Source organism: Haematobia irritans, chromosome 1 (assembly GCF_050003625.1).
Source record: "Haematobia irritans isolate KBUSLIRL chromosome 1, ASM5000362v1, whole genome shotgun sequence".
NCBI lineage: Eukaryota > Metazoa > Arthropoda > Insecta > Diptera > Muscidae > Haematobia > Haematobia irritans.
Window position 1 is genome coordinate 149,543,255 of NC_134397.1, and position 24,833 is coordinate 149,568,087.

The 24,833-nt window shown below is 31.9% G+C and overlaps 1 protein-coding gene across 1 annotated transcript in view; it reads left to right on the forward strand.

The window, feature by feature from the left end:
• Gycbeta100B (guanylate cyclase soluble subunit beta-1-like) overlaps positions 1 to 24,833 on the forward strand; it is a 321,807-nt gene that overhangs the window by 8,493 nt on the left and 288,481 nt on the right. Inside the window, exon 2 of the mRNA XM_075303266.1 lies at positions 127 to 200. Coding sequence (XP_075159381.1) covers positions 127 to 200 — 74 coding nt within the window. The remainder of the gene's footprint in view (positions 1 to 126; positions 201 to 24,833) is intronic.

The window sequence follows — 24,833 nt, forward strand, 5'->3', positions numbered from 1 at the left end:
CGGTTTTAAGTACACGACACAACAAGAGCAGCATCATCCATAGGACATCATTAATCAACTTTTCTTTTCAGTATGCTAGACTCAAAATAATTTATAACTTGGTTTTTTTCTGTCTTCTCATTTCAGTATGGATTTGTTAATTATGCGTTGGAGCTATTGGTGCTTAAACACTTTGGCGAAGAAATATGGGAGAAAATAAAGTAAGTAATATTTTTTTCATAGATAAAAAAACGTACATCAAGTGAAATAATCATATATAAATATTTTTTGTCGTATAAAGGAATTTGACTTAATTAAAGAATATTTTCTAAGCAACAGTATATGTGAATTACAATGAGAAAAGATAAGTGTATCCATTACTTCTGTTTTAAGATTATATGTATACAGAACGAAAAAATAATTTTATTTGATAAAAAAATACGAAGATTCAAACAAAATATTTTTCAATTTTCTTGCGATAAACTTTTCTAAAGATGCAACGTCCAGAGGTGTAAGAGTTTTATCGAAAATATTTTCTAATTCGAACTGATAAAAAATCCACAATTCAACAATAGACTTTGTTCGATTTGTAAATTATTCAGTAAATTTATAAGTTATTTCAAGTAGAAAGTACATGAGATTAGGAAGTCACTTTACAGCCCAGTGAAATGTTCGGCTGTTCCACGAATTTAAATCTCCAAATTTCAATAATTTTATGTTTACTTTTCAAAAAGTTTTCACAAATGTCTTAGGGGATAGGATATCATGCAGTTTTTGTCGGCGCTTCTCTCAAATATCATAGAGTTTGCGTCGTTCAGTTCTCTGCCGGCTTCACGAAACGTAAGGAAAATAGGATTTAGAACCTACCTTGTAGTAACAAATCTTTTTTGTTTTTATAAATGTTATCATTCCATTAAATTTATTGGCAGACAATTTGAAATTATAACCGCCGATGCCTTTATAAACAATTTATCAAAACAGCACTTTGACCGCAACGTCGGTAATACCAACACTGCAAGCATTGTGCGACATCTATACGGTTGACATTTGTTGTTTGTGTAGAAGAGAAATTTTCGTCCTCTTGTGTTTTTATTCTCTCTGTGTAATGGTTGAAAAATGGTATCGGATAACACTCACCACTGTGGTAACACAATCAACTGAAAAGTCCAATTGGGCCCGAAATAACGGGCTGTCATGATGTATCTAACCCCTATGGAATCTCTATAAATTCTTATCAACAGAGCACTAAAGCCAATTTAACTTTATATTAGTTCATGGAAATTGTTATTTATTAGCTAAAATCTAAAAAAATGTAAAAACAAGAACTAAAAAGTAGCAAAAATAAAAATTTTGAATTTAACACAACGTAGTTCAGAATTTCCTAAAATGTTATCAAAAATGTGCCCATTTTTAATTACGCATAGAACTATAGACAATTTTATAAACTCTAACCCTGTTTTATACCCGACATCTTAAGATGGGGTATACTACATTTGACATTCCGTTTTCTATAGAAATAAAATTTTGACAAAATTTTCTATAGAAATAAAATTTTCAGAAAAAAAATAATAGAAATAAAATTTTCAGAAAATTTCTATAGAAATAAAATTTTCAGAAAATTTTCTATAGAAATAAAATTTTCAGAAAATTTTCTATAGAAATAAAATTTTCAGAAAATTATCTATAGAAAAAAGTTTTGACAAAATTTTCTATAGAAATAAAATGTTGATAAAATTTTCTACAGATATAAAATTTTGACAAAATTTTCTGTAGAAATAAAACTTTCAGAAAATTTTCTATAAAAATAAAATTTTCAGAAAATTTTCTATAGAAATGAAATTTTCAGAGAATTTTATATAGAAATAAAATTTTCAGAAAACTTTCTATAGAAATAAAATTTTCAGAAAATTTTCTATAGAAATAAAATTTTCAGAGAATTTTATATAGAAATAAAATTTTCAGAAAACTTTCTATAGAAATAAAATTTTCAGAAAATTTTCTATAGAAATAAAATTTTCAGAACATTTTCTATAGAAATAAAATTTTCAGGAAATTTTCTATAAAAATAAAATCGTGAGAAAATTTCCTGTTAGAAATAAAATGTTGAAAAAATGTTCTATAGAAATAAAATGTAGAAAAATTTTTCTACAGAATTAAAATTTTGACAAAAATTTCTATAGAAATAAAATGTTGATAAAATTTTCTATAAAAATAAAATGTTGATAAAATTTTCTAAAGAAATAAAATTTTGACAAAATTTTCTATATAAGTAAAATTTGGTAAAATTTTCTATAGAAATACAATTTTGATAAAAATTTCTATAGAAATAAAATGTTGATAAAATTGTCTATAGAAATAAAATGTTGACAAAAAAAACAGAATTTTGACAAAATTTTCTGCAGAAATAAAATGTTGGCAGAAATGTCTATAAAAATAAAATTTAAAAAAAAAAAAATTATAGAAATAACATTGTTACAAAATTATTTATAGAAATAAAATTTGACAAAGTTTTCTATAGAAATGAAAGTTTGACAAATTATTATTTGTTTCTATAAATAAAATATTGACAATATTTTCTATAGAAATAAAATTTTCAGAAAACTTTCTATAGAAATAAAATTTTCAGAAAATTTTCTATAGAAATAAAATTTTCAGAACATTTTCTATAGAAATAAAATTTTCAGGAAATTTTCTATAAAAATAAAATCGTGAGAAAATTTCCTGTTAGAAATAAAATGTTGACAAAATTTTCTATAGAAATAAAATGTTGAAAAAATTTTCTACAGAAATAAAATTTTGACAAAAATTTCTATAGAAATAAAATGTTGATAAAATTTTCTATAAAAATAAAATGTTGATATAATTTTCTAAAGAAATAAAATTTTGACAAAATTTTCTATTTGAGTAAAATTTGGTAAAATTTTCTATAGAAATAAAATTTTGATAAAAATTACTATAGAAATAAAATGTTGATAAAATTTTCTATAGAAATAAAATGTTGGCAAAAAAAAACAGAATTTTGACAAAATTTTCTGCAGAAATAAAATGTTGGCAGAAATGTCTATAAAAATAAAATTTAAAAAAAAATTATAGAAATAACATTGTTACAAAATTATTTATAGAAATAAAATTTGACAAAGTTTTCTATAGAAATGAAAGTTTGACATATTATTATTTGTTTCTATAAATAAAATGTTGACAATATTTTCTATAGAAATAAATTTTTGACAAAATTTTCTATAGAAGTAAAATTTTGACAAAAATATCCAATGAAATAAAATTTTGACAAAACTTCCAATGAAATAAAATTTTGACAAAATTTTCTATAGAATATATATAGAAATACAATTTTGACAAAATTTTTATATAAGTAAAATTTTGACACAATTTTCTATAGAAATAAAATTGTGACAAAATTTTCGATTGAAATAAAATTTTGACACAATTTTCTATAGAAATAAAATTGTGACAAAATTTTCGATTGAAATAAAATTTTGACAAAATTTTCTATCGAAATAAAATTTTGACAAAATTTTCTATAGAAATAAAATTTTGACAAAATTTTCTACAGAAATAAAATTTTCAGAAAATTTTCTATAGAAATAAAATTTTTTATTTCTATAGAATAAAATGTTCAGAGAATTTTCTATAGAAATAAAATTTTAAGAAAATTTTCTATAGAAATTAAATTTTCAGAAAATTTTCTATAAAAATAAAATTGTGAGAAAATTTTCTGTAGAAATAAAATGTTGACAAAATTTTCTATAGAAATAAAATTTTGACAAAATTTTGTATAGAAATAAAATGTTGACACAATTTTCTATAGAAATAAAATTTGGACAAAATTTTCTATAGAAATAAAATGTTAACAAGATTTTCTATAGAAATAAAATTTTGACAAAATTTTCTATAGAAATAAATTTTGATAAAATTTTCTATAGAAATAAAATGTTGACAAAATTTTCTATAGAAATAAAATTTTGACAAAATTTTCTAAAGAAATAAAGTTTTAACAAAATTTTCTATAGAAATAAAGTTTTGACAAATATTTCTATAGAAATAAAATGTTGAAACAATTTTCAATATAAATAAAGTTTTACCAAAATTTTCAGAAAATTTTATAGATGTGGTAACATTCTTTAAAACATTTAAAATTCTACACATTTACTATCCAAAGGGTGTTTATACAGATTTTTTTTTTAATTTGGTAGATTCTTGATGAATTTTTCTTCAAATATTGTTAAAATATTTTTGGTACGAATTGCAACCGTATTTGAGACCCGTAAATTATATATATAATTTCATCGTGGTGAAGTTCTGAGTAGGTCTAGTGTTGTCTATTAAAATCACGCTAACTTCCGAGCGAAAAAGTAATTATTGCGCAATCCACCTTAACATTGGTAAATTGAGTGGCTATAAACAAACACAAGTAATCACAATTGAAACGGAATAGGCACGTATTTTATGCGTAACATCGTTTGATTGTGTATTTCGAAGTATTTCAGCAATTTATCCGTCTGTATGCCTATGTAAATGTGTAATTTTCTGATTATGAACAGGAAACAGTAGATAACGAACAACATATGTACGTACTTCATTTCTATGTATATTCGACTATAAAACCTTGAGGGGCCCATTTTATTCAAAATCAATGTGGTTCGTATTGATTTGTTACACCACATAGAAAACGATAAATTTATTTGATGATTTACACTTGAAAAGCACAGTGTTAGGAAAAAATTATTTTATTTTTTGTTTGTTTTGTTATTGTTGGTTTATTCCTCAATCATTATTATTGTTTTGATATCATCTTAAACAACACGTTGACTAAAATACAAGAGTACCTTAAGCAACAAAGGAAAATTATATTTGTCAAATTTATTTAGACAAAGCCCTTTAGGAGCTTCGAAGCTTCCACATTCCTCATCAGCATCCTCGTCTTGCAGCGAAATTATTAACCATTACACTAGTTTACACTGAGAATGTACACTTGATGAGAGTCGAATTTTCCCAGATATTTAGATCTGCTGAATTCAAAAAAAAAAAAAAAATTTTAAAAATTTTTTACGGAACAGTTTTTGAGATATCCCGTTATTTTTAGTTTATCGCTCTTTTTTCACTAAACAAATTATATCTCGAGTTAGAAATATCCTCTTATATCGGACATTTCTAACTCAACTGACGGAAAAGGTCCATTGCTAAATACGATTTTTTTTTTTTTTAAATTTGGCCTTTTTGCATTGATATTTGAGCCACTTAACTTATCACAGATCCTATTATAAACGATTATTCGTCATCTTAATACCTTTCATTTAAGTACCAACAATGATATAATCGGACATTTCTAACTCGAGATATAATTTATTTAGTGAAAAAAGAGCGAAAAACTAAAAATAACGGGATGTCTCACAAACTGTTCCATAAAAAAAATAAGAAAAGTTGCCTCTCATCAAGTGTACATGATTTTTTCTTTTTTTTGTAAACTAGTGTTATCAGAATATATTCAAATAATTCACTAAACCCACTGAGAATTATACTTGAACCTCCCGAAAAAAAGTTTTCGAATTGCGAAAATTGCTTCGTATTAGTTCATAGTTATTTATAGATTCCTCTATTTATAAATTGACTAAGAACAGAGTTGGCTTATATAAGTGTTTAATCTACTTCGTTTGTTGTCATATATATGGACTAATTTACAATATAGGATACAATGTTAAGAAGTGGTAAGATACCTTGCCATCGGCAAGTGTTACCACAGTAATAATCGAAAATTTATTTCAAAACCTAGTTTACCAAGGAAACTTGTCGTAAATGTTATTATGAGTATTGTTTCCTAATATGTAACAAGTTTATACGGCCGTAAGTTCGGCTAGGCCGAATTTTATGTACCATCCACAATGGATTGCATAGAAACTTGTACTAAAGACTGTCATCCACAATGGAATTACTTGGGTTGCGGTAACGCTTGCGATGGCAAGGTATCTTAAAACCTCCTAACACCGTCTTCTAAAATGTAATTTAATCCATACGTGGTATATTTTAAATTTAAACAAGTATATACGGCCGTAAGTACGGCCAGGCCGAAGCTTATGTACCCTCCACCATGAATTGGGTTGCGCTAACACTTGCCGATGGCAAGGTATCTTAAAACTTCCTAACAATTTCTATAGAAATAAATTTTTGACAAAATTTTCTATAGAAATAAAATTTTGACAAAATTTTCTATAGAAATAAAATTTTGACAAAATTTTCTATAGAAATAAAATTTTGACAAAATTTTCTATAGAAATAAATTTTGACAAAATTTTCTATAGAAATAACATTTTGACAATGTTTGCTATAAAAATAAAATTTTGGTAGATTATTTTTGGCTCGAGTGGCAACCATGATTATGAACCAATATGGACCAATTTTTGTGATTGGGGATCGGCTACATATAACTATAGACCGATATGGACCAATTTTGGCATGGTAATTAGCGGCCTTATACTAACACCACGTTGCACATTTCAACCGGATCAGATGAATTTTGCTCCTCCAAGAGGCTCCGGAGATCAAATCTGGGGAACGGTTTATATGGGGGCTATATATGATTATGGACCGATATGGACCAATTCTTGCGTGTTTGTTAGAGACCACATTCTAACACCACGTTCCAAATTTCAACCGGATCGGATGAATTTTGCTCCTCCAAGAGTCTCCGTAGGACAAATCTGGGTATCGATTTATATGGGGGCTATATATAATTATGGACCGATATGGACCAATTCTTGCGTGTTTGTTATAGATCACATTCTAACACCACGTACAAAATTTCAACCGAATCGGATGAATTTTGTTCCTCTAAGAGGCTCCGGAGTTCAAATCATGGGATCGGTTCATATGGGGGCTATATATAATTATGGACCGATATGGACCAATTCTTGCATGGTTGTTAGATACCATATACCAACACCATGTACCAAATTTCAGCCGGATCGGATGAAATTTGCTTCTCTTAGAGGCTCCGCAAGCCAAATCTGGGGATCGGTTCATATGGGGGCTATATATGATTATGGACCGATATGGACCAATTCTTGCATGGTTGTTAGAGACAGTATACCAACACCATGTACGAAATTTCAGCCGGATCGGATGAAATTTGCTTCTCTTTGAGGCTCCGCAAGCCAAATCTGGGAATCGGTTTATATGGGGGCTATATATAATTATAGACCGATTTGAGCCAATTTTTGCATGGTTGTTAGAAATCTTATACCAACTCCATGTACGAAATTTTAGCCGGATCGGATGAAATATGCTTCTCTTAGAGGCTCCGCAAGCCAAATCGGGGGATCGGTTTATATGGGGGCTATATATAATTATTGACCGATGTGGACCATTTTTTGCATACTTGTTAGAGACCACACACTGACACCATGTACCAAATTTCAGCCGGATCGGATGAAATTTGCTTCTCTTATAGGCTCCGCAAGCCATTCCGTTTTTATGGGGGCTATACGTAAAAGTGGACCGATATGGCCCATTTGCAATACCGTCCGACCTACATCAATAAAAACTAATTGTGCCAAGTTTCAAGTCGATAGTTTGTTTCGTTCGGAAGTTAGCGTGATTTCAACAGACGTACGGACGGACGGACGGACATGCTTAGATCGACTCAGAATTTCACCACGACCCAGAATATATATACTTTATGGGGGTTAGAGCAATATTTCGATGTCTTACAAACGGAATGACAAAGTTAATGTACCCCCCATCCTATGGTGGAGGGTGTAATAATATCATACCTTTTTGGAAGAAATAATTATTTTTGTGTACACTACAGTTGTTTGGCCTCTTAGTCAATCCATTTATTTGACAGATGTTTTCTTACTTTTATTTTTTGTTAACAACCAACAAATAACACTATGTAAAACATTTTTCACGGATGATTACTTAGGTAAACACGGAAAATACATTGTGAACATTTAATCAGGTTCAAATGATAACGACTTCATTGCGTTATGTTCCGTGTAACGCCTATTTGTTGTACACCAACACAAAGCTTTGTCTTTATTCAATCACTACAAACACACACACAGCACTCAAGCCAATAGTGAATGGGGTCTATATACAGGGTTTGAATGTAAATTGAACTTGTGTCCAAGGCATTGTCCTTTTGCTTATTGGGGGCCATTATCTATGTGGCCGATAGAAGGTTTTACTAAACAACTATTGTGACCACACTGAAGAACTCATGATAAACGCACATCAAAAATGAAACTCAAATAACAAACCCTGTAGTAGTGGATTACGACATTCACATAACTGAAGTGATAATGAAAAGACTATCGAAACAATGGAAACAACAACGATAGCAATGGCGATAGGAACAATAAACCAATAGGCAATAATACAACAAAGCCTGTATATACGGCTTAAAGTTTGGCCGATATTTGTATATCCTACATCATGAATTGCTTTACTGAAAAAACCCAGTAAAACAAGTAAGTACAGTCTAAAGTCGGGCGGGGCCGACTATATTATACCCTTCACCCCTATGTAGGCCAAAATTTGTGTTACAATCTCAACTACTTCACAGTTGCTGGAAGCTATATAAAGGAGACAATTTTTTTACTTCTACAAAATTTAAAAATTAAAATCGGCTAACGCTAAATTTAAAATTTAAATCGGCTAACGCTATCCAGTTAATTGGAGGAAACTTCCATTGAAAATGGGTCTAAAATGTATAACAGTCTACCATATTTCCCCAACTTTGGTGTACGTGTATATGGAAGCTATATACAATCTGAACCTGATTTTGACTAAATTTGACATGTACCACTGTGGTATCACAATGGACTGAATAGTCTAAGTGAGCCTGATACATCGGGCTGCCACATAACCTAACCTAACCATAGTTAGAATAATAATTCTGCTATCTATGCGAAATTTCAAGTAAATGGGAGTATAACTTTGACCCCCCTGGTCATATGAGTGCAAATCGGACGGAAGATATATATGTGAGCCATATCTAAATCTGAACCGATTTCAACCAAATTTGGCACAATTACCGATACTACTAAATGTACCCCTTGTGCGAAATTTGAAGCAAATCACGGCAAACCCCTGGATTTTGAGGCCATATAAGTTCAAATAGGACGAAGGATATATATTTGAAGTAAGTCAGGGCAAAACTCTGGCTTTTGAGACCATATAAGTCCAAATCGGGCGAAAGATATATATGTGAGCTATATCTAAATCTGAACCGATTTTAACAAAATTTGACACACTCAACGATACTATTAAACGTACCTCTTGTGCAAAATTTGAAGCAAATCACGGCAAAACTCTGGCTTTTGTGGCCATATAAGTTCAAATCGGACGAAAGATATATGTGGGAGCTATATCTAAATTTGAACCGATTTCAATCAAATTTACCAAGCATTGGTAGAATGTCAACTCTACCCTCTGTGCAAAATTTCACGAAGATCGGTAGTAAACTTTGGCCTCTGTGGTTATAAGAGTCTGAATCGGACGAAAGATATATATGGGAGCTATATCTAAATCTGAACCGATTTGGCTGATATTTTGCAAGATTTTCGAGATTCATAAAATATTTGGATGTACGGTATTTCAAGAAAATCGGTTGATAAACATGCTGACTATGATCAAATCGGGGATAAATATATATGGCAGCTATATCTAAATCTGAACCGATTTTTTCCAAAACTAATAGCGATTGTCTCTGTCCCAAGAAACGGCCCTATGCCAAATTTGAGGACGATCGGACTAAAATTGCGAGCTGTACTTTGTGCACATATACAGACAGACGGACAGACAGACAGACAGACAGACAGACAGACAGACAGACAGACAGACAGACAGACAGACAGACAGACAGACGGACATCGCTAAATCGACTCAGAATTTAATTATTAGCCGATCAGTATACTAAAAGATGGGTCTATGACCACTATTTCTTGGCGTTACATACAAATGCAAAAACTTATTATACCCTGTACCACAGTAGTGGTGAAGAAAAATATGGGAAACATTTACATCTGAAGCAATTTTAAGGAAACTTCGAAAAAGTTTATTTATGATTTATCGCTCGATATATATGTATTAGAAGTTTAGGAAAATTAGAGTCATTTTTACAACTTTTCGACTAAGCAGTGGCGATTTAACAAGGAAAATGTTGGTATTTTGACCATTTTTGTCGAAATCAGAAAAACATATATATGGGAGCTATATCTAAATCTGAACCGATGTCAACCAAATTTGGCACGCATAGCTACAATGCTAATTCTACTCCCTGTGCAAAATTTCAACTAAATCGGAGTTAAAAATTTGCCTCTGTGGTCATATGAGTGTAAATCGGGCGAAAGCTATATATGGGAGATATATCTAAATCTGAACCGATTTCAACCAAATTTAGCACGCATAGCTACAATGCTAATTCTACTCCCAGTGCAAAATTTCAATTAAATCGTAGCAAAAAATTGGCCTCTGTGGTCATATGAGTGTAAATCGGGCGAAAGCTATATATGGGAGCTATATCTAAATCTGAACCGATTTCAACCAAATTTGACACGCATAGCTATAATGCTAATTCTACTCCCTGTGCAAAATTTCAACTAAATCGGAGCAAAAAATTGGCCTCTGTGGGCAAATGAGTATAAATCGGGCGAAAGATATATATGGGAGCTATATCTAAATCTGAACGGATTTGGCTGATATTTTGCAAGTTTTTCGAGATTCTTAAAATATTCGAATGTACGGAATTTGAGGAAGATCGGTTGATATACACGCCAATTAAGACCAGATCGGTGAAAAATATATATGGCAGCTATATCTAAATCTGAACCGATTTTTTCCAAAATCAATAGGGATCGTCTTTGAGCCGCAACAGGACCCTATACCAAATTTTAGGACAATCGGACTAAAACTGCGAGCTGTACTTTGCACACAAAAATACATCAACAGACAGACAGACAGACGGACAGACAGACAGACGGACAGACAGACAGACGGACATCGCTAAATCGACTCAGAATTTAATTCTAAGAAGATCGGTATACTAAACGATGGGTCCCAGACTTTTCCTTCTTGGCGTTACATACAAATGCACAATCTTATTATACCCTGTACCACAGTAGTGGTGAAGGGTATAAAAAGCGTCGCCAACAAAGTAGTGAAAATGTTTTTTTTTTTGATCCGGAAGTGGTGCGAAATTGGCGCAGAAGAAAATTTGACCAAAGTTGACCGATTTGCTTCAAATTGTCAGTGAAGGTTGGGGTTGGCATCTAGATCAAGATCCGCTACTTTATTTTTCGATATTTCGCGGAGGGGGGCCTCCCCTTTGTCCGATTTTTTTTTAAAGTACAGTGAATAAACTAACATTCTCTGATTTACTTGAGATTTACAGCGAACATGCGGTGGGGTTATGTAATTAATATGGGGTACCTGATGTGTTCATATTTGGACGGGTAGAGAAGACCTCCCCCTTGCCCAACTTTTTAAAAATTGTAACTAAATTATCCGTGTTTACGTAAAGTTTATTTTATTTTCATTCATTAACCATGTTCCTTAATCTATATAAGTCCATAAAGCTCGAAAAATAATTGTATAAATAGATATGTTGCGCAGAATATTTATTTATTCAAGATTAGATGTATGAATAAAGGGTGATACGGTCAAAATTTGGTCAAGGGAAAATGCGTGTAAATCGGTGAAATCATTTATTTAAAAAATCAAATTAAATTTCTTTTTCAAGTTCAATTAGTATAAAATTCAGGAAAAATATTCAGTTAGGCTTTCGCTTTTCCAAATCCGAATTGCCGGGCCTCACGCTTGACACCTGCCATAAGATTTTGTACAGCCACCTTGTCTACCTTCTTCGCCACAGAAAGCCAGTTTGCCTTGAACTGCTGCTCGTCCTTAGCAGTTTTTTTTTGTCTTCTTTAGGTTCTGCTTGACAATAGCCCAGTATTTCTCAATTGGGCGGAGCTCTGGCGTGTTGGGAGGGTTCTTGTCCTTGGGAACCACCTGCACGTTGTTGGCGGCGTACGACTCGATGGCCTTTTTACCGTAATGGCAAGATGCCAAATCCGGCCAAAACAGTACGAAACAACCGTGTTTCTTCTGGAAAGGCAGCAGACGTTTATTCAAACACTCTTTCACGTAAATTTCTAGGTTGACAGTCCCGGAAGCTATGAAAATGCTGCTTTTCAAGCCACAGGTACAGATGGCTTGCCAAACCAGATATTTCTTTGCGAACTTTGACAGTTTTATGTGCTTGAAAATATCTGCTACCTTTCCCCTTCCTTTTGCCGTATAAAACTTCTGTCCCGGAAGCTGCTTGTAGTCGGCTTTGACGTAGGTTTCGTTGTCCATTACCACGCAGTCAAACTTCGTCAGCATCGTCGTGTACAGCCTCCGGGATTGCGCTTTGGCCGTCGTATTTTGTTTATCATCGCGATTTGGAGTCACTACCTTCTTGTAAGTCGATAATCCGGCTCGTTTGTTGGCTCGATGCACGGTTGTAGACGATACACCCAGCTTATTTGCGGCATCTCGGAGAGAGAGGTTAGGGTTTCGCTTGAATTTACCGGCAACTCTTTTTGTCGTCTCAGCGGCTTCCGGTTTTCGATTTCCCCCCGATCCAGACTTCCTGGCTGTCGACAAACGTTCCCCAAACTCTTTAATTACATTTGTAACGTTTGATTTTGCAACTTTTAGCGATTTTGCCAGCTTTGCGTGCGAGTAGCTCGGATTTTCGCGATGCGCGAGCAAAATTTTGATACGCTGCTCTTCTTGCTTGGACGGCATTTTGACAACTGAAGAGTGAATTCCAAAATCAAAATAGGAGCAACATTCTACACACACACACCTTCAAAATGAGGGGTGTTCAGGTTTTTTTAATGCAAAATTGATAGAAATACGTCAAGTTTATATTGACCAAATTTTGACCGTATCACCCTTTATATAGTGGTTGATACTTAGATGTTTATTGATCAAAGGTTTGTAAAGAAGAGGGTTGTCTAAGCAAAAAAATGATTTAGTAACCGCTTCAATATTTTAGGAAAAATCAAATGTTTAATATCATATTGCATGCAATGACAAACAACATGTTTTAAAGCAAATATAAATATATATGTATGTAAATATTTTTCTACACGACAGTCCGATCGAACATAAGAATTCACTGATCTCACTGATCAGCAATGCATTTCTGTGATCAAACATATATTCGATCGATTGCATTCACACATGCTCGATGATGATGATATATGTATGGGTGAGTGTGTATATGCTTCCTCATCTGTATGATTGTTTCCTATGCTCTTCAATGCATTATGATTGTAACAAGAAATCCAAAATTTGCAACGAAATCCAAAATTAGTTAAGAGCAATAGACAGAACGTAGAGTAAAGCCAGCATGGTTTAGACATGTGTAATGTATACATGTATTTCTATTATTATAATAATAGAAAGACACAGTGGGCTTGAAGTTTATTAATTTCCAATGTAAGATCATAATTATGTTTGGTCCATGATGGCAGCAGTAATAATAATTTAAATAAGTAGCGATCGTCTAACGATGATTATGATTGAATAATAAAAGTTGTGGTTGGGGAAAACAACCTTTTTCCGCCAACAATCCGATTTGCTTGAAATTTTAAGGGGAAGCTTGAAGGTCAAGTCTAGACAAAGAACGGATACTTAATTTTTTCGATATTTGCCCGACTTGTTTTAAAGTACAGTGAAAACAAAACTAAAATTCCCCCACTGAAATTTTACGGAAAGATAGGGTGAGGTTGTGAAATTTATATCACCATAGAATGGTGACGGGGGTATAATAAGTTTGTCATTGCGTTTGTAACACATCGAAATATCGATTTCCGACTATATAAAGAATATATATTCTTGATCAGGGAGAAATTCTAAGACGATATAACGATGTCCGTCTGTCCGTCTGTCTTTCTGTCTGTTGTAATCACGCTACAGTCTTCAATAATGAAGCAATCGTGCTGAAATTTTGCACAAACTCGTCTTTTGTCTTCAGGCAGGTCAAGTTCGAAGATGGGCTGTATCGGTCCAGGTTTTGATATAGTCCCCATATAAACCGACCTCCCGATTTGGGGTCTTTGGTTTATAGAAATCGTAGTTTTTATCCAATTTGCCTGAAATTTGAAATCTAGAGGTATTTTATTACCATAAAGAGGTGTGCGAAAAATGGTGAGTATCGGTCCATATTTTGGTATAGCCCCCATATAGACCAATCTCCCGATTTTACTTCTTGTTCTTATAGAAACTGCAGTTTTTATTCAATTTACCTGAAATTGGAAATCTACAGGTATTGTAGGACCACAAATACGTGTGCCAAAAATGTTGAGTATCGGTCCATATTTTGGTATAGCCTCCATATAGACCGATCTCCCGATTTTACTTCTTGGGCTTATAGAAACCGAAGTTTTTATTCAATTTACCTGAAATTGGAAATCTACAGGTATTGTAGGACCACAAATACGTGTGCCAAAAATTGTGAGTATCGGTCCATGTTTTGGTATGATCCCCATATAAAACAACCTCCCGATTTGGGGTCTTGGGCTTGTAGAAACCGTAGTTTTTATCCAATTTGTCTGAAATTGGAAATCTAGAGGTATTTTAGGACCATAAAGAGGTGTGCCGAAAATGGTGAGTATCGGTCCATATTTTGGTATAGCCCCCATATAGACCGATTTCCCGATTTTACTTCTTGGGCTTCTAGAATCCGAAGTTTTTATCCTATTTGCCTGAAATTGGAAATCTAGAGGTATTTTCGGGTCATAAAGAGGTGTGCCGAAAACGGTGAGTATCGGTCCATATTTTAGTATAGCCCCCATAAGAACGATCTCCCGATTTAACTCCTTGGATTTCTAGAAATCGTAGTTTTTATCTGATTTGCCTGAATTGTAAATATTCTGGTATTGTAGACTCACAAAAACGTGTATCGGATTAAGTTTTTATCGGTCCATTTGGCAATGCCTCCATATAGTCCGACTTCACTTCTTGAGGGTGTAGACGGCGCACTGATCATGAAAATTGCTTGAAACTCAATGTAAAATTTCCAGATTTTATTTCTACAGATTTAAAATTTCAAATCAAGACGTTATTTTATAATTTTCTTGCACACTTACAAGAGATGTTAATGATTCCTGTAAAACTCAAACAAAAATGGTTCTTATAAATCCAGAATCTGATATAGTCCTCATAGGTGAAATCTTTAAATTTATCTTCAGGAAGTGTCCTCAAATCCTCAAGCCCTCCTGAAATTCCAAAGGAAACCCAAATATTTGGTTCATGGCGGCCGGGCCGAATCGGGGGATAATAAAAGGGAATAGGAGATATCTGCTTCTTCTTAATTTCATACAGAGAAACAATTAAACTTTCCAATTTACTTGAAATTTACAGAGGATGTTGGGAGAGGTTATGAAATTAATATTCCATACCTGATTTTGTGATATTTGGACGGGAAGAGGGACGTGTCCTTGCCTTGCTGTTTGAAAATTTGGCTTATAATTTGCTTGGCATGTTCTGGGACGTCTACACAAGATACGCTGCATCTTTTTTCGATATTTGTTCGGGGAGCCTCCTCTAAAACTGAATTACTAAAATTCTCAAATTTTCTTGAAATTTACAAAGGCGGTAGGGAAGGATATGAAATCAATATGATGTACCTGATTTTTGGAAACTTGGACGGGGAATGAACCTTCTCCTTGCCTCACACTTGAAGGGAAGTTTCTAGATTTTCTTGGAATTTTCAGGAAATGTTTAACCTTTTAAAATTTAACCTTCTCCGACTTACTTGAAATTTACAGGGAAAGTAGGAGAAGATGATTAAATTAACAGCCTGTTTCTGTATGTCGAACGAGCTCTATCGATCGACTGAGATGCATACAAACAGCTGATTTTTGTTTATAAATTCAGCTGTTTGTTTCCATTTCAGTCGATCGATAGAGCTCGTTCGACATATCGAAACAGGCTGTAATACATGATTCTTCGATATCTGGTTGGGAAAGGGGAATAGTGAAATAAACTTTGTCGATTTACGTGGAATTTATAGGGACCGTTGGGTAGTTTGTGCAATTAGCGAGCGAATTTTTGAAAATTAAAAGTAGAAAGTTGTCTGAAAATGGCAAAAGGTTGTCTGAAAATTTTTGCTCAGGCTTCTGCCAGAATTTTTTAAGTAAACGGCTTACATTTCCATGAAATTGTCAAGCAACGTTGAAGGTCCATAATCATATATTCGGGAAAGGCATGTTTCGAAAGGCATGTCCAATATTTTAACAAATGTTATTGGACATGGATCGATTCCTACTTGCATGGTAGAACTCAGAGAGTTGCATTTAAAAATAGTTTATCTATGCTTATACGTGTGACATCTGGAGTTCCCCAGGGCAGCCACCTAGGACACGTTCTGTTTAACCTATATTTGAACGATCTTCCGTCGGTTATCGTATCATCGAGGATGGTGTTATGATGTTTCTTTCATTTGATAATGCTAGTGATTCTTTACTTCTTCAGGAGGACATTGACAAGTTGGCAGATTGGTGTGCTTCTAATTGTATGTTACTCAATCTTGTGAAGTGTAAGAACATGACTTTTTCTCGTAGAGTTTGTGAACAGACTGAGTACTAACATATGTTGGAAATTATAGGCTTGAGAATGTGCTTCGATTTAATGATTTAGGTGTATTGTTTGATTCCAGGCTTGACTTTGGTCCCCATATTGAGGGATGTGTCAATAAGGCAACTGGTGTTTTGGGTTTCTTTAAGAGATGGTCTAAGGAATTTGTTGATCCTTATCTTACGAAGAGGCTCTTTACGACTCTGGTTAGACCGATATTAGAGTATGCGTGTGTTATCTGGTCACCGAATTATCGTTGTTCTATTGCTCGTATTGAATCTGTACAGAAGCAGTTTCTTATTTTTGCTTTGAGGGGGCTTGGCAGGAATAACTTATACGATTTGCCTCCATATTCTAGTCATCTTATGCTAATTGATCTTCCATCTCTTGAACGTAGACGGTTTATGTACGGTATTGTGTTTCTAAATAAACTTATTAATGGAGATAATAATTCACACTACTTGACATCGAGAATTTGCTACAATGTTCCAAAAAATCGTTTAACTAGAAACTTTGTATTCTTAAGACTGAATTTTGCAGACAAAATTCCCGCCTTGCATACACAAAGTCGTGGGTTCGATTCCTGCTTCGACCGAACACCAAAAAGTTTTTCATCGGTGGATTATCCCACCTCAGTAATGCTGGTGACATTTCTGAGGGTTTCAAAACTTTTCTAAGTAGTTTCACTGCAATGTGGAACGCCGTTCGGACTCGGCTATAAAAAGGAGGTCCCTTGTCAGTGAGCTTAACATTGAATCGGGCAGCACTCAGTGATAAGAGAGAAGTTCACCAATGTGGTATCACAATGGACTGAATAGTCTAAGTGAGCCTGATACATCGGGCTGCCACCTAACCTAACCTAACCTATGAATTATTTAATCCCCTTAATGTTTTGTGTAAAAACTTTCATTCGGTCTATTCATTGATTTCTTTAACCGATCCGATTTCTGCCATTAAGGAAATTATTCTTAATTTTAACAACAGAGTTTCTGATCCAAGGGGTGTTGCCTTCTAAATTTCCAGCTGTATTATAATTTTTTTTTGATCCTGCTCATCCAATTACTGCTTCTATTATCCTGTTTTCCGCGCCCTTACCGTCCATGGTGGCACTTTTTAAACTTTGTCTGGTTCAATGGGGCCCCTCCTGACCCATCTGCGTATATATATTGAACCTTATTGAGTACCGCGGAGCCATTACTGGCTCAACGGGGTCCCTTCTGACCCATCTCGAATAACTAGCTTGGGAGTCCTTTCTGACTCGCTGTGGTCCTTACTGACCTATAGGGTCCCTTCTGGCCCACTTGGAATATTGAATTATATTTAATTGAATTGGAGAGATATATTTTGTAATGTCCAGGCTGCTATTAGCAGTGTAAATAAATAAAACTTAATGTGTTAAATTTTTAAGTACTTTTACTTTTTTCGATTTATTGGACGGCAAACATAGATTCTTTGTAAGTTGTTGAAATATGATGCTTAATTTTCCGGTATGTTAAGGAGAGGATACCTTTCCTTGACAAACCACTGTGAAAGTCGCAGGAATTGTAGAAGATTGTCCAAAGACTAAAACTACAGAACATCATTTAAAACAAGTAAATACGGCCGTAAGTTCGACCAGGCCGAAGCTTATGTGTTTAGAAGAAGTTTCTACGCAATCCATGGTGGAGATTTCGTAGAAACTTCTTCTAAACACTGCCATCCACAATCGTATTACTTAGGTTGCGGTAACACTTGCCGATGGCAAGGTATCTTAAAACTTCCTAATACCGTAATATATACCACGTAGTCCATACGTGGTACATATTAAACTTAAAAAGGCCGATTATATACGTATATAATTAAGTTTGACAAAATTTTCTATAAAAAAAAAATTTTGACACAATTTTTTATAGAAATACAATTTAGAGAAAAATTATCTGTAGCAATAAAATTTTGACAAAATTTTCTATAGAAATACGATTTTAACAAAATTTTCTATAGAAATAACATTTTGACAACATTTTCTATAGAATTAAAATTTTGAAAAAAATTTCAAACGATTTACAATTTTGACAACATTCTCTATAGAAATAAAATTTTGACATTTTCTATAGAAGTAAAATTTTGACAAAATTTTCTATAGAAATAAAATTTTGAAAAAAAATTTATAGAAATAAAATTTTGACACAATTTTCTATAGAAATACAAATTTTACAAAATACAATTGAAAAAAAAACAATAAACTTTTGACAAAATTTTCTATAGAAATACGATTTTAACAAAATTTTCTATAGAAATAACATTTTGACAAAATTTTCTATAGAAATAAAATTTTGACAAAATTTTCAAAAGATTTACAATTTTGACAACATTCTCTATAGGATTAAAATTTTGATAACATTTTCTATAGAAATAGAATATTGCCAAAATTTTCTATAGAAATAAACTTTGACAAAATTCTCTATAGGAATAAAATTTTGCTAGATTATTTTTGGCTCGAGTGGCAACCATGATTATGAACCGATATGGACCAATTTTGGCATGGTTATTAGCGGTCATATACTAACACCACGTTGCAAATTTGAACCAGATCGGATGAATTTTTCTCCTCCAAGATGCTCCGGAGTTCAAATCTGGGGATCGGTTTATATGGGGGCTATCTATATATAATTATGGACTGATATGGACAAATTTTTGAATGGTAGTTAGACACTATATACAACTACCATGTACCAAATTTCAGCCGGATCGGATGAAATTTGCTTCTCTTAGAGGATCCGCAAACCAAATCTGGAAATCGATTTATATGGGGCTATATATAATTATGGACCAATATGGACCAATTTTTGCATGATTGTTAGAGACCATATACTAAAACCATGTACCGAATTTCAACCGTATCGGATGAAATTTGCTTCTCTTTGAGGCTCCGCAATCCAAATCTGGGGATCGGTTTATATGGGCTCCGGAGTTCAGATCTGGGGAACGGTTTATATGGCGGCTATGTATAATTATGGACCGATGTGGACCAATTTTTGCAAGGTTGTTAAGGACCATATACCAACACCATGTGCCAAATTTCAGCCGGATCCGATGAAATTTGCTTCTCTCCGCAAGCTAAATCGGGGGATCGGTTTATATGGGGGCTATATATAATTATTGACCGATATGGACCAATTTTTACATGGGAGCCACTGTGGTGCAATGGTTAGCATGCCCGCCTTGCGTACACAAGGTCGTGGGTTCGATTCCTGCTTCGACCGAACACCAAACATTTTTCAGCGGTGGATTATCCCACCTCAGTAATGCTGGTGACATTTCTGAGGGTTTCAAAGCTTCTCTAAGTGGTTTCACTGGAATGTGGAACGCCGTTCGGACTCGGCTATAAAAAGGAGTACCCTTGTCATTGAGCTTAACATGAAATCGGGCAGTACTCAGTGATAAGAGAGAAGTTCACCACTGTGGTATCACAATGGACTGAATAGTCTAAGTGAGCCTGATACATAGGGCTGCCGCATAACCTAACCTAACCTAACCTACATGGGTGTTAGAGATCATATACTAACACCATGTACCAAATTTTAGCCAGATCGGATGAAATTTGCTTCTCTTAGAGGGTCCAAATTTGGGGTTCCGTTTATATGGGGGCTATACGTAAAAGTGGACCGATACGGCCCATTTGCAATACCATTCGACCTACATCAATAACAACTACTTGTTCCAAGTTTCAAGTCGATAGCTTGTTTCGTTCGGAAGTTAGCGTGATTTCAACAGACGCGGGGACGGACGGACGGACGGACGGATATGTTCAGATGGACTCAGAATTTCACCACGACCCAGAATATATATATATATATATATATATATATATATATATATATATATATATATATATATATATATATATATATATATATATATATATATATATATATATATATATATATATATATATATATATATATATATATATATATATATATATATATATATATATATATATATATATATATATATATATATATATATATATATATATATATATATATACTTTATGGGGTCTTAGAGCAATATTTTGATGTGTTACAAACGGAATGACAAAGTTAATATACCGCCCATCATATGGTGGAGGGTATAAAAGTTGGTGGAAAGGGAACAATTTCTCCCCGACGTTTGTAAAGACTTACCGTTTTACATCTGCATATCTGCATATCTGCTATATATCTGTATATAAACGAAAAAGCAAGTTGTCCGATTTCTTTGAAAGAAATCAAATCTTTTCGAATTTCGAAGGATATGGTTGACTAAGTTAACGTGAAATGTTCCTACAAATATGCTTCGAATGGCGTAGCGAAGGGGGCCGGGTTACCCTAGTTTATATATATATATATATATATATATATATATATATATATATATACATATATATATATATATATATATATATATATATATATATATATATATATATATATATATATATATATATATATATATATATATATATATATATATATATATATATATATATATATATATATATATATATATATATATATATATATATATATATATATATATATTTTTTTTTTTTTTTGATTTTTAATGCATTCTATCCTTTGTTCGACAAGTTTGACCTCAAATATTGGAATGGATTTAGCATTTTTATCGACAAATTTTAATAATTTTTTCCATTTTTGATTAATTCTATCTCTACTCTATTTTTAATCAATTTGAAACAAAAAAAAAGTAAATTACTTATTGAAAATATGAAAACAGCTAGTTATAAAAAATGAAGTAAAATAACTTCCTGTGTAGTTAAAATAAATTACATCATTGAGAAAACATTTTTGGAAGTGCTTTTAAAGTTGTGCCTTTAAAAGAACTTCCAATTTTTTTTTTTGCTGGGAAACAGAATGAAAAATTTAGTATAAAACACATCCTATGGTGGAGGTTATAAAAACAACAACAATTATAACAAACAAGTTATGAGCATTTTGTGTGTGTGTGTTTTTTTATTGTTCGTAGTAATAAAAATCCATTAACTAATGTAGATAGACATGCAAGCACATTGAAATGTGTAAAAGTGTGATATATGATATTTTATTTATACACCAATGCACACATACACACACATGCACCCAGAGAACGTACATACGAATTCCCACTATTCCCATGAACTAACCATTAGGATAATATGAATCCTAGAATGTCAGCGTAGGTGAATCTGTTGGGTGGCACTTAGCTAACTGCGAACTTCTCTTCTTGCCCTTTAACACGATAAATGTGGTTGTTTGCAGTGTGTTAGCCTCTCTCTTTCACTCACATTATTCTCTTTTTGTCAATATTGTATTCGATTACAAAGTTAATGTTTGTCTGGCTGCCCTATACTTCGGCAGTCCATTCGTTCTGTGGTCGGTCTATTGACTTCAGTTCGCTTGAATGTGTATGTTTCCTTACTTTTCACTTTTCACATTCGCATAAATCTCTACTACATTTACTAGACAGCATGGCACACAGTGAACTGTAGAGGTGCCTACTGCTTAGAGAGATGATGGGTAAAAATGGTCTTTGACATATAATTTATGGCAATCTTAAACTGGAAGATGGAACATTTACCATGTCTCTAGTTAGTTAACTATAATTGAACACAAATCGGTGAATAATTCTTAATTTAAACGGATATTAAAGTTTAATTAAGACACATGTGAATTATAGAGGATCTATGAAAAATGGAAATTTATTACCTATGGGGTCAATGATCTTGTACGGAATGAAATTTTGAAGATTTTAGATAGTCATTTAACCCTTAAATGCACACTGTATCTTTTTAGATACAACAAAATTCTTACGTTTTCAAACGTTGGCCGAAGTAATTTGCAGTCAGAATTGAAAATCAAATTTTAACCGAAAATTCAAAAAACTGCAGATTGGAAGTTAAATAATATTTACCATAAATGAGAGCAATGTTGGTAAAAAAAAACTGTGTAGTGTAAAAATATCTCTATTATCTACTACCATCAAATTGTTTATTTGTAAATAAAAACTTAGTTCAATGCGCACTGTACTTTTTAAGATATCAACACTATTTTTTCAAAAAAACACATACATTTTTTTTTTTGAAAAAATGTGGTATGCAGATCTTCTTTTTTTACCATTTTGCATATTATATATTTTTTCGGAGGAATCGGTGATCTTGTGCATTTAAGGGTTAAGTAATTTCATCTCGATTGAATCAATATATAACATATTTTTTTGAATGGAGTCAAAGCTCATATATCAGGTCAATTGAAAAGACCCGGACTTAGCATAGTAAATATTGATACCAGCTGTGTAGTTTAGACCTCAGTCATTCAATTTGTAACACATAGAACTATTATTTTCAGACCCCATAAATTATAGTATATTCTGGGTCGTGGTGAAGTTCTGAGTCGATCAAGCGATGTTCGTCCTTCTATCGAAATCACGCTTTCGAATGAAACAAGTTATAGAGAAGTTGTAGGTCGGATGGTATTGCAAATGGACCATATCGGACCACTGTTAGGCATAGCCCCCCTATACGCAGGAAAAATATAACCAAAATATTAATGTTGAAAACTTTTTCAATTAATTGATACAATTAACCTTTTAACCAAAATAGAAACATTAAGTTAATTAATTCAATGTTCAACATCAATTAAATTTTTAATTGAATCAATTAAAAAAATAATTGAAATCTAATGAAATAAATCAATTTTTTAATCAAGAATTTTTTCTGTGCCCAATTAAAACTATGATTGATACTACTATTTTCGTGATTGAAGACATTTCAATTAAAAAATTAATTGGATCAATTAATTTCGTGATTGAATCAGAAATTTTTTTTTTGGGTGTAAACAGATCCCCAGATTTGCTTACGGAGCCTCCTAGAAGAGCAAATCTTATCCTATATGGTTGAAACTTGAAACGTGATGTTAACAAATGCCATCTAACAACCATAAAATTTTGACAAAATTTTATATAGATATAAAATTTTGATAAAATTTTCTATAGAAATAAAATTTTAACAACATTTTTTATAGAAATAAAATTTTGACAAAATTTTCTAAAGAAATAAAATTTTGACAAAATTTTCTAAAGAAATAAAATTTTGACAAAATTTTCTTCGAAAAATTTTCAATAGAAATAAAATGTTGACCAAAATTTCTCTAGAAATAAAATGTTAACTAAATTTTCTATAAAAATAAAAATTTCACAAAATTTTTTAAAGAAATAAAATTTTGACAAAATTTTCTATCAAAATAAAATTTCTACAAAATTTTCTAATTTTGACAAAATTTTCTTTAGAAATAAATTTTTTACAAAATTTTTTATAGAAATAAAATTTTTGAAAAAATGTTCTATTGGAATAAAATTTTTACAAAATTTTCTTTAGAAATAAAATTTTGAAAAAATGTTCAATAAAAATAGAATTTTGACCAAAATTGCTTTAGAAATAAAATGTTTACTAAATGGTATGCAATCAACAACAATTATATTTTTAATTGAATCAATTAAAAAATTAATTGAAATTTGCTAATTAAATCAATTAGTTTTTTAATCAAGGATTTTTTTAATGTCCAATTAAAACTGTAATTAAAACTATAATTTTCGTGAACTGTGATTAATACTACAATTTTCGTGATTGAAGACATTTCAATTAAAAAATTAATTGGATCAATTAATTTTGTGATTGAATCAAAAAAAAATTTTTTGGGTGTAAAGAGATCTCCAGATTTGCCTTACGGAGCCTCCTAGAAGAGCATATCTTATCATATATGGTTGAAACAACCATAACATTTTGACAAAATTTTATGTAGAAATAAAAATTTTCTATACACAGAAAAAAATTTCACGAAAAATTTTCCAATTAAAATTTTAATTGGGTTTTAAAAAATATTCAATTAAAAATTTAATTGAATCAACAAATTTTGTAATTGAAACAAAAATCAATCACAAAAATTAATAGTATCAATTAATTTTTTAATTGGATCAATTAATTTTTTAATTGATACTATCATTTCTGTGATTGAAGACATTTCAATTAAAAAATTAATTGGATCAATTAATTTCGTGATTGAATCAGAAAAAAATTTTTTTGTGTGTAGAAATAAAATTTTGACAAATTTTTCTAAAGAAATAAAATTTTGACAAAATTTTTTAAAGAAATAAAAATTTGGACAAAATTTTCTTTAGAAATAAAAATT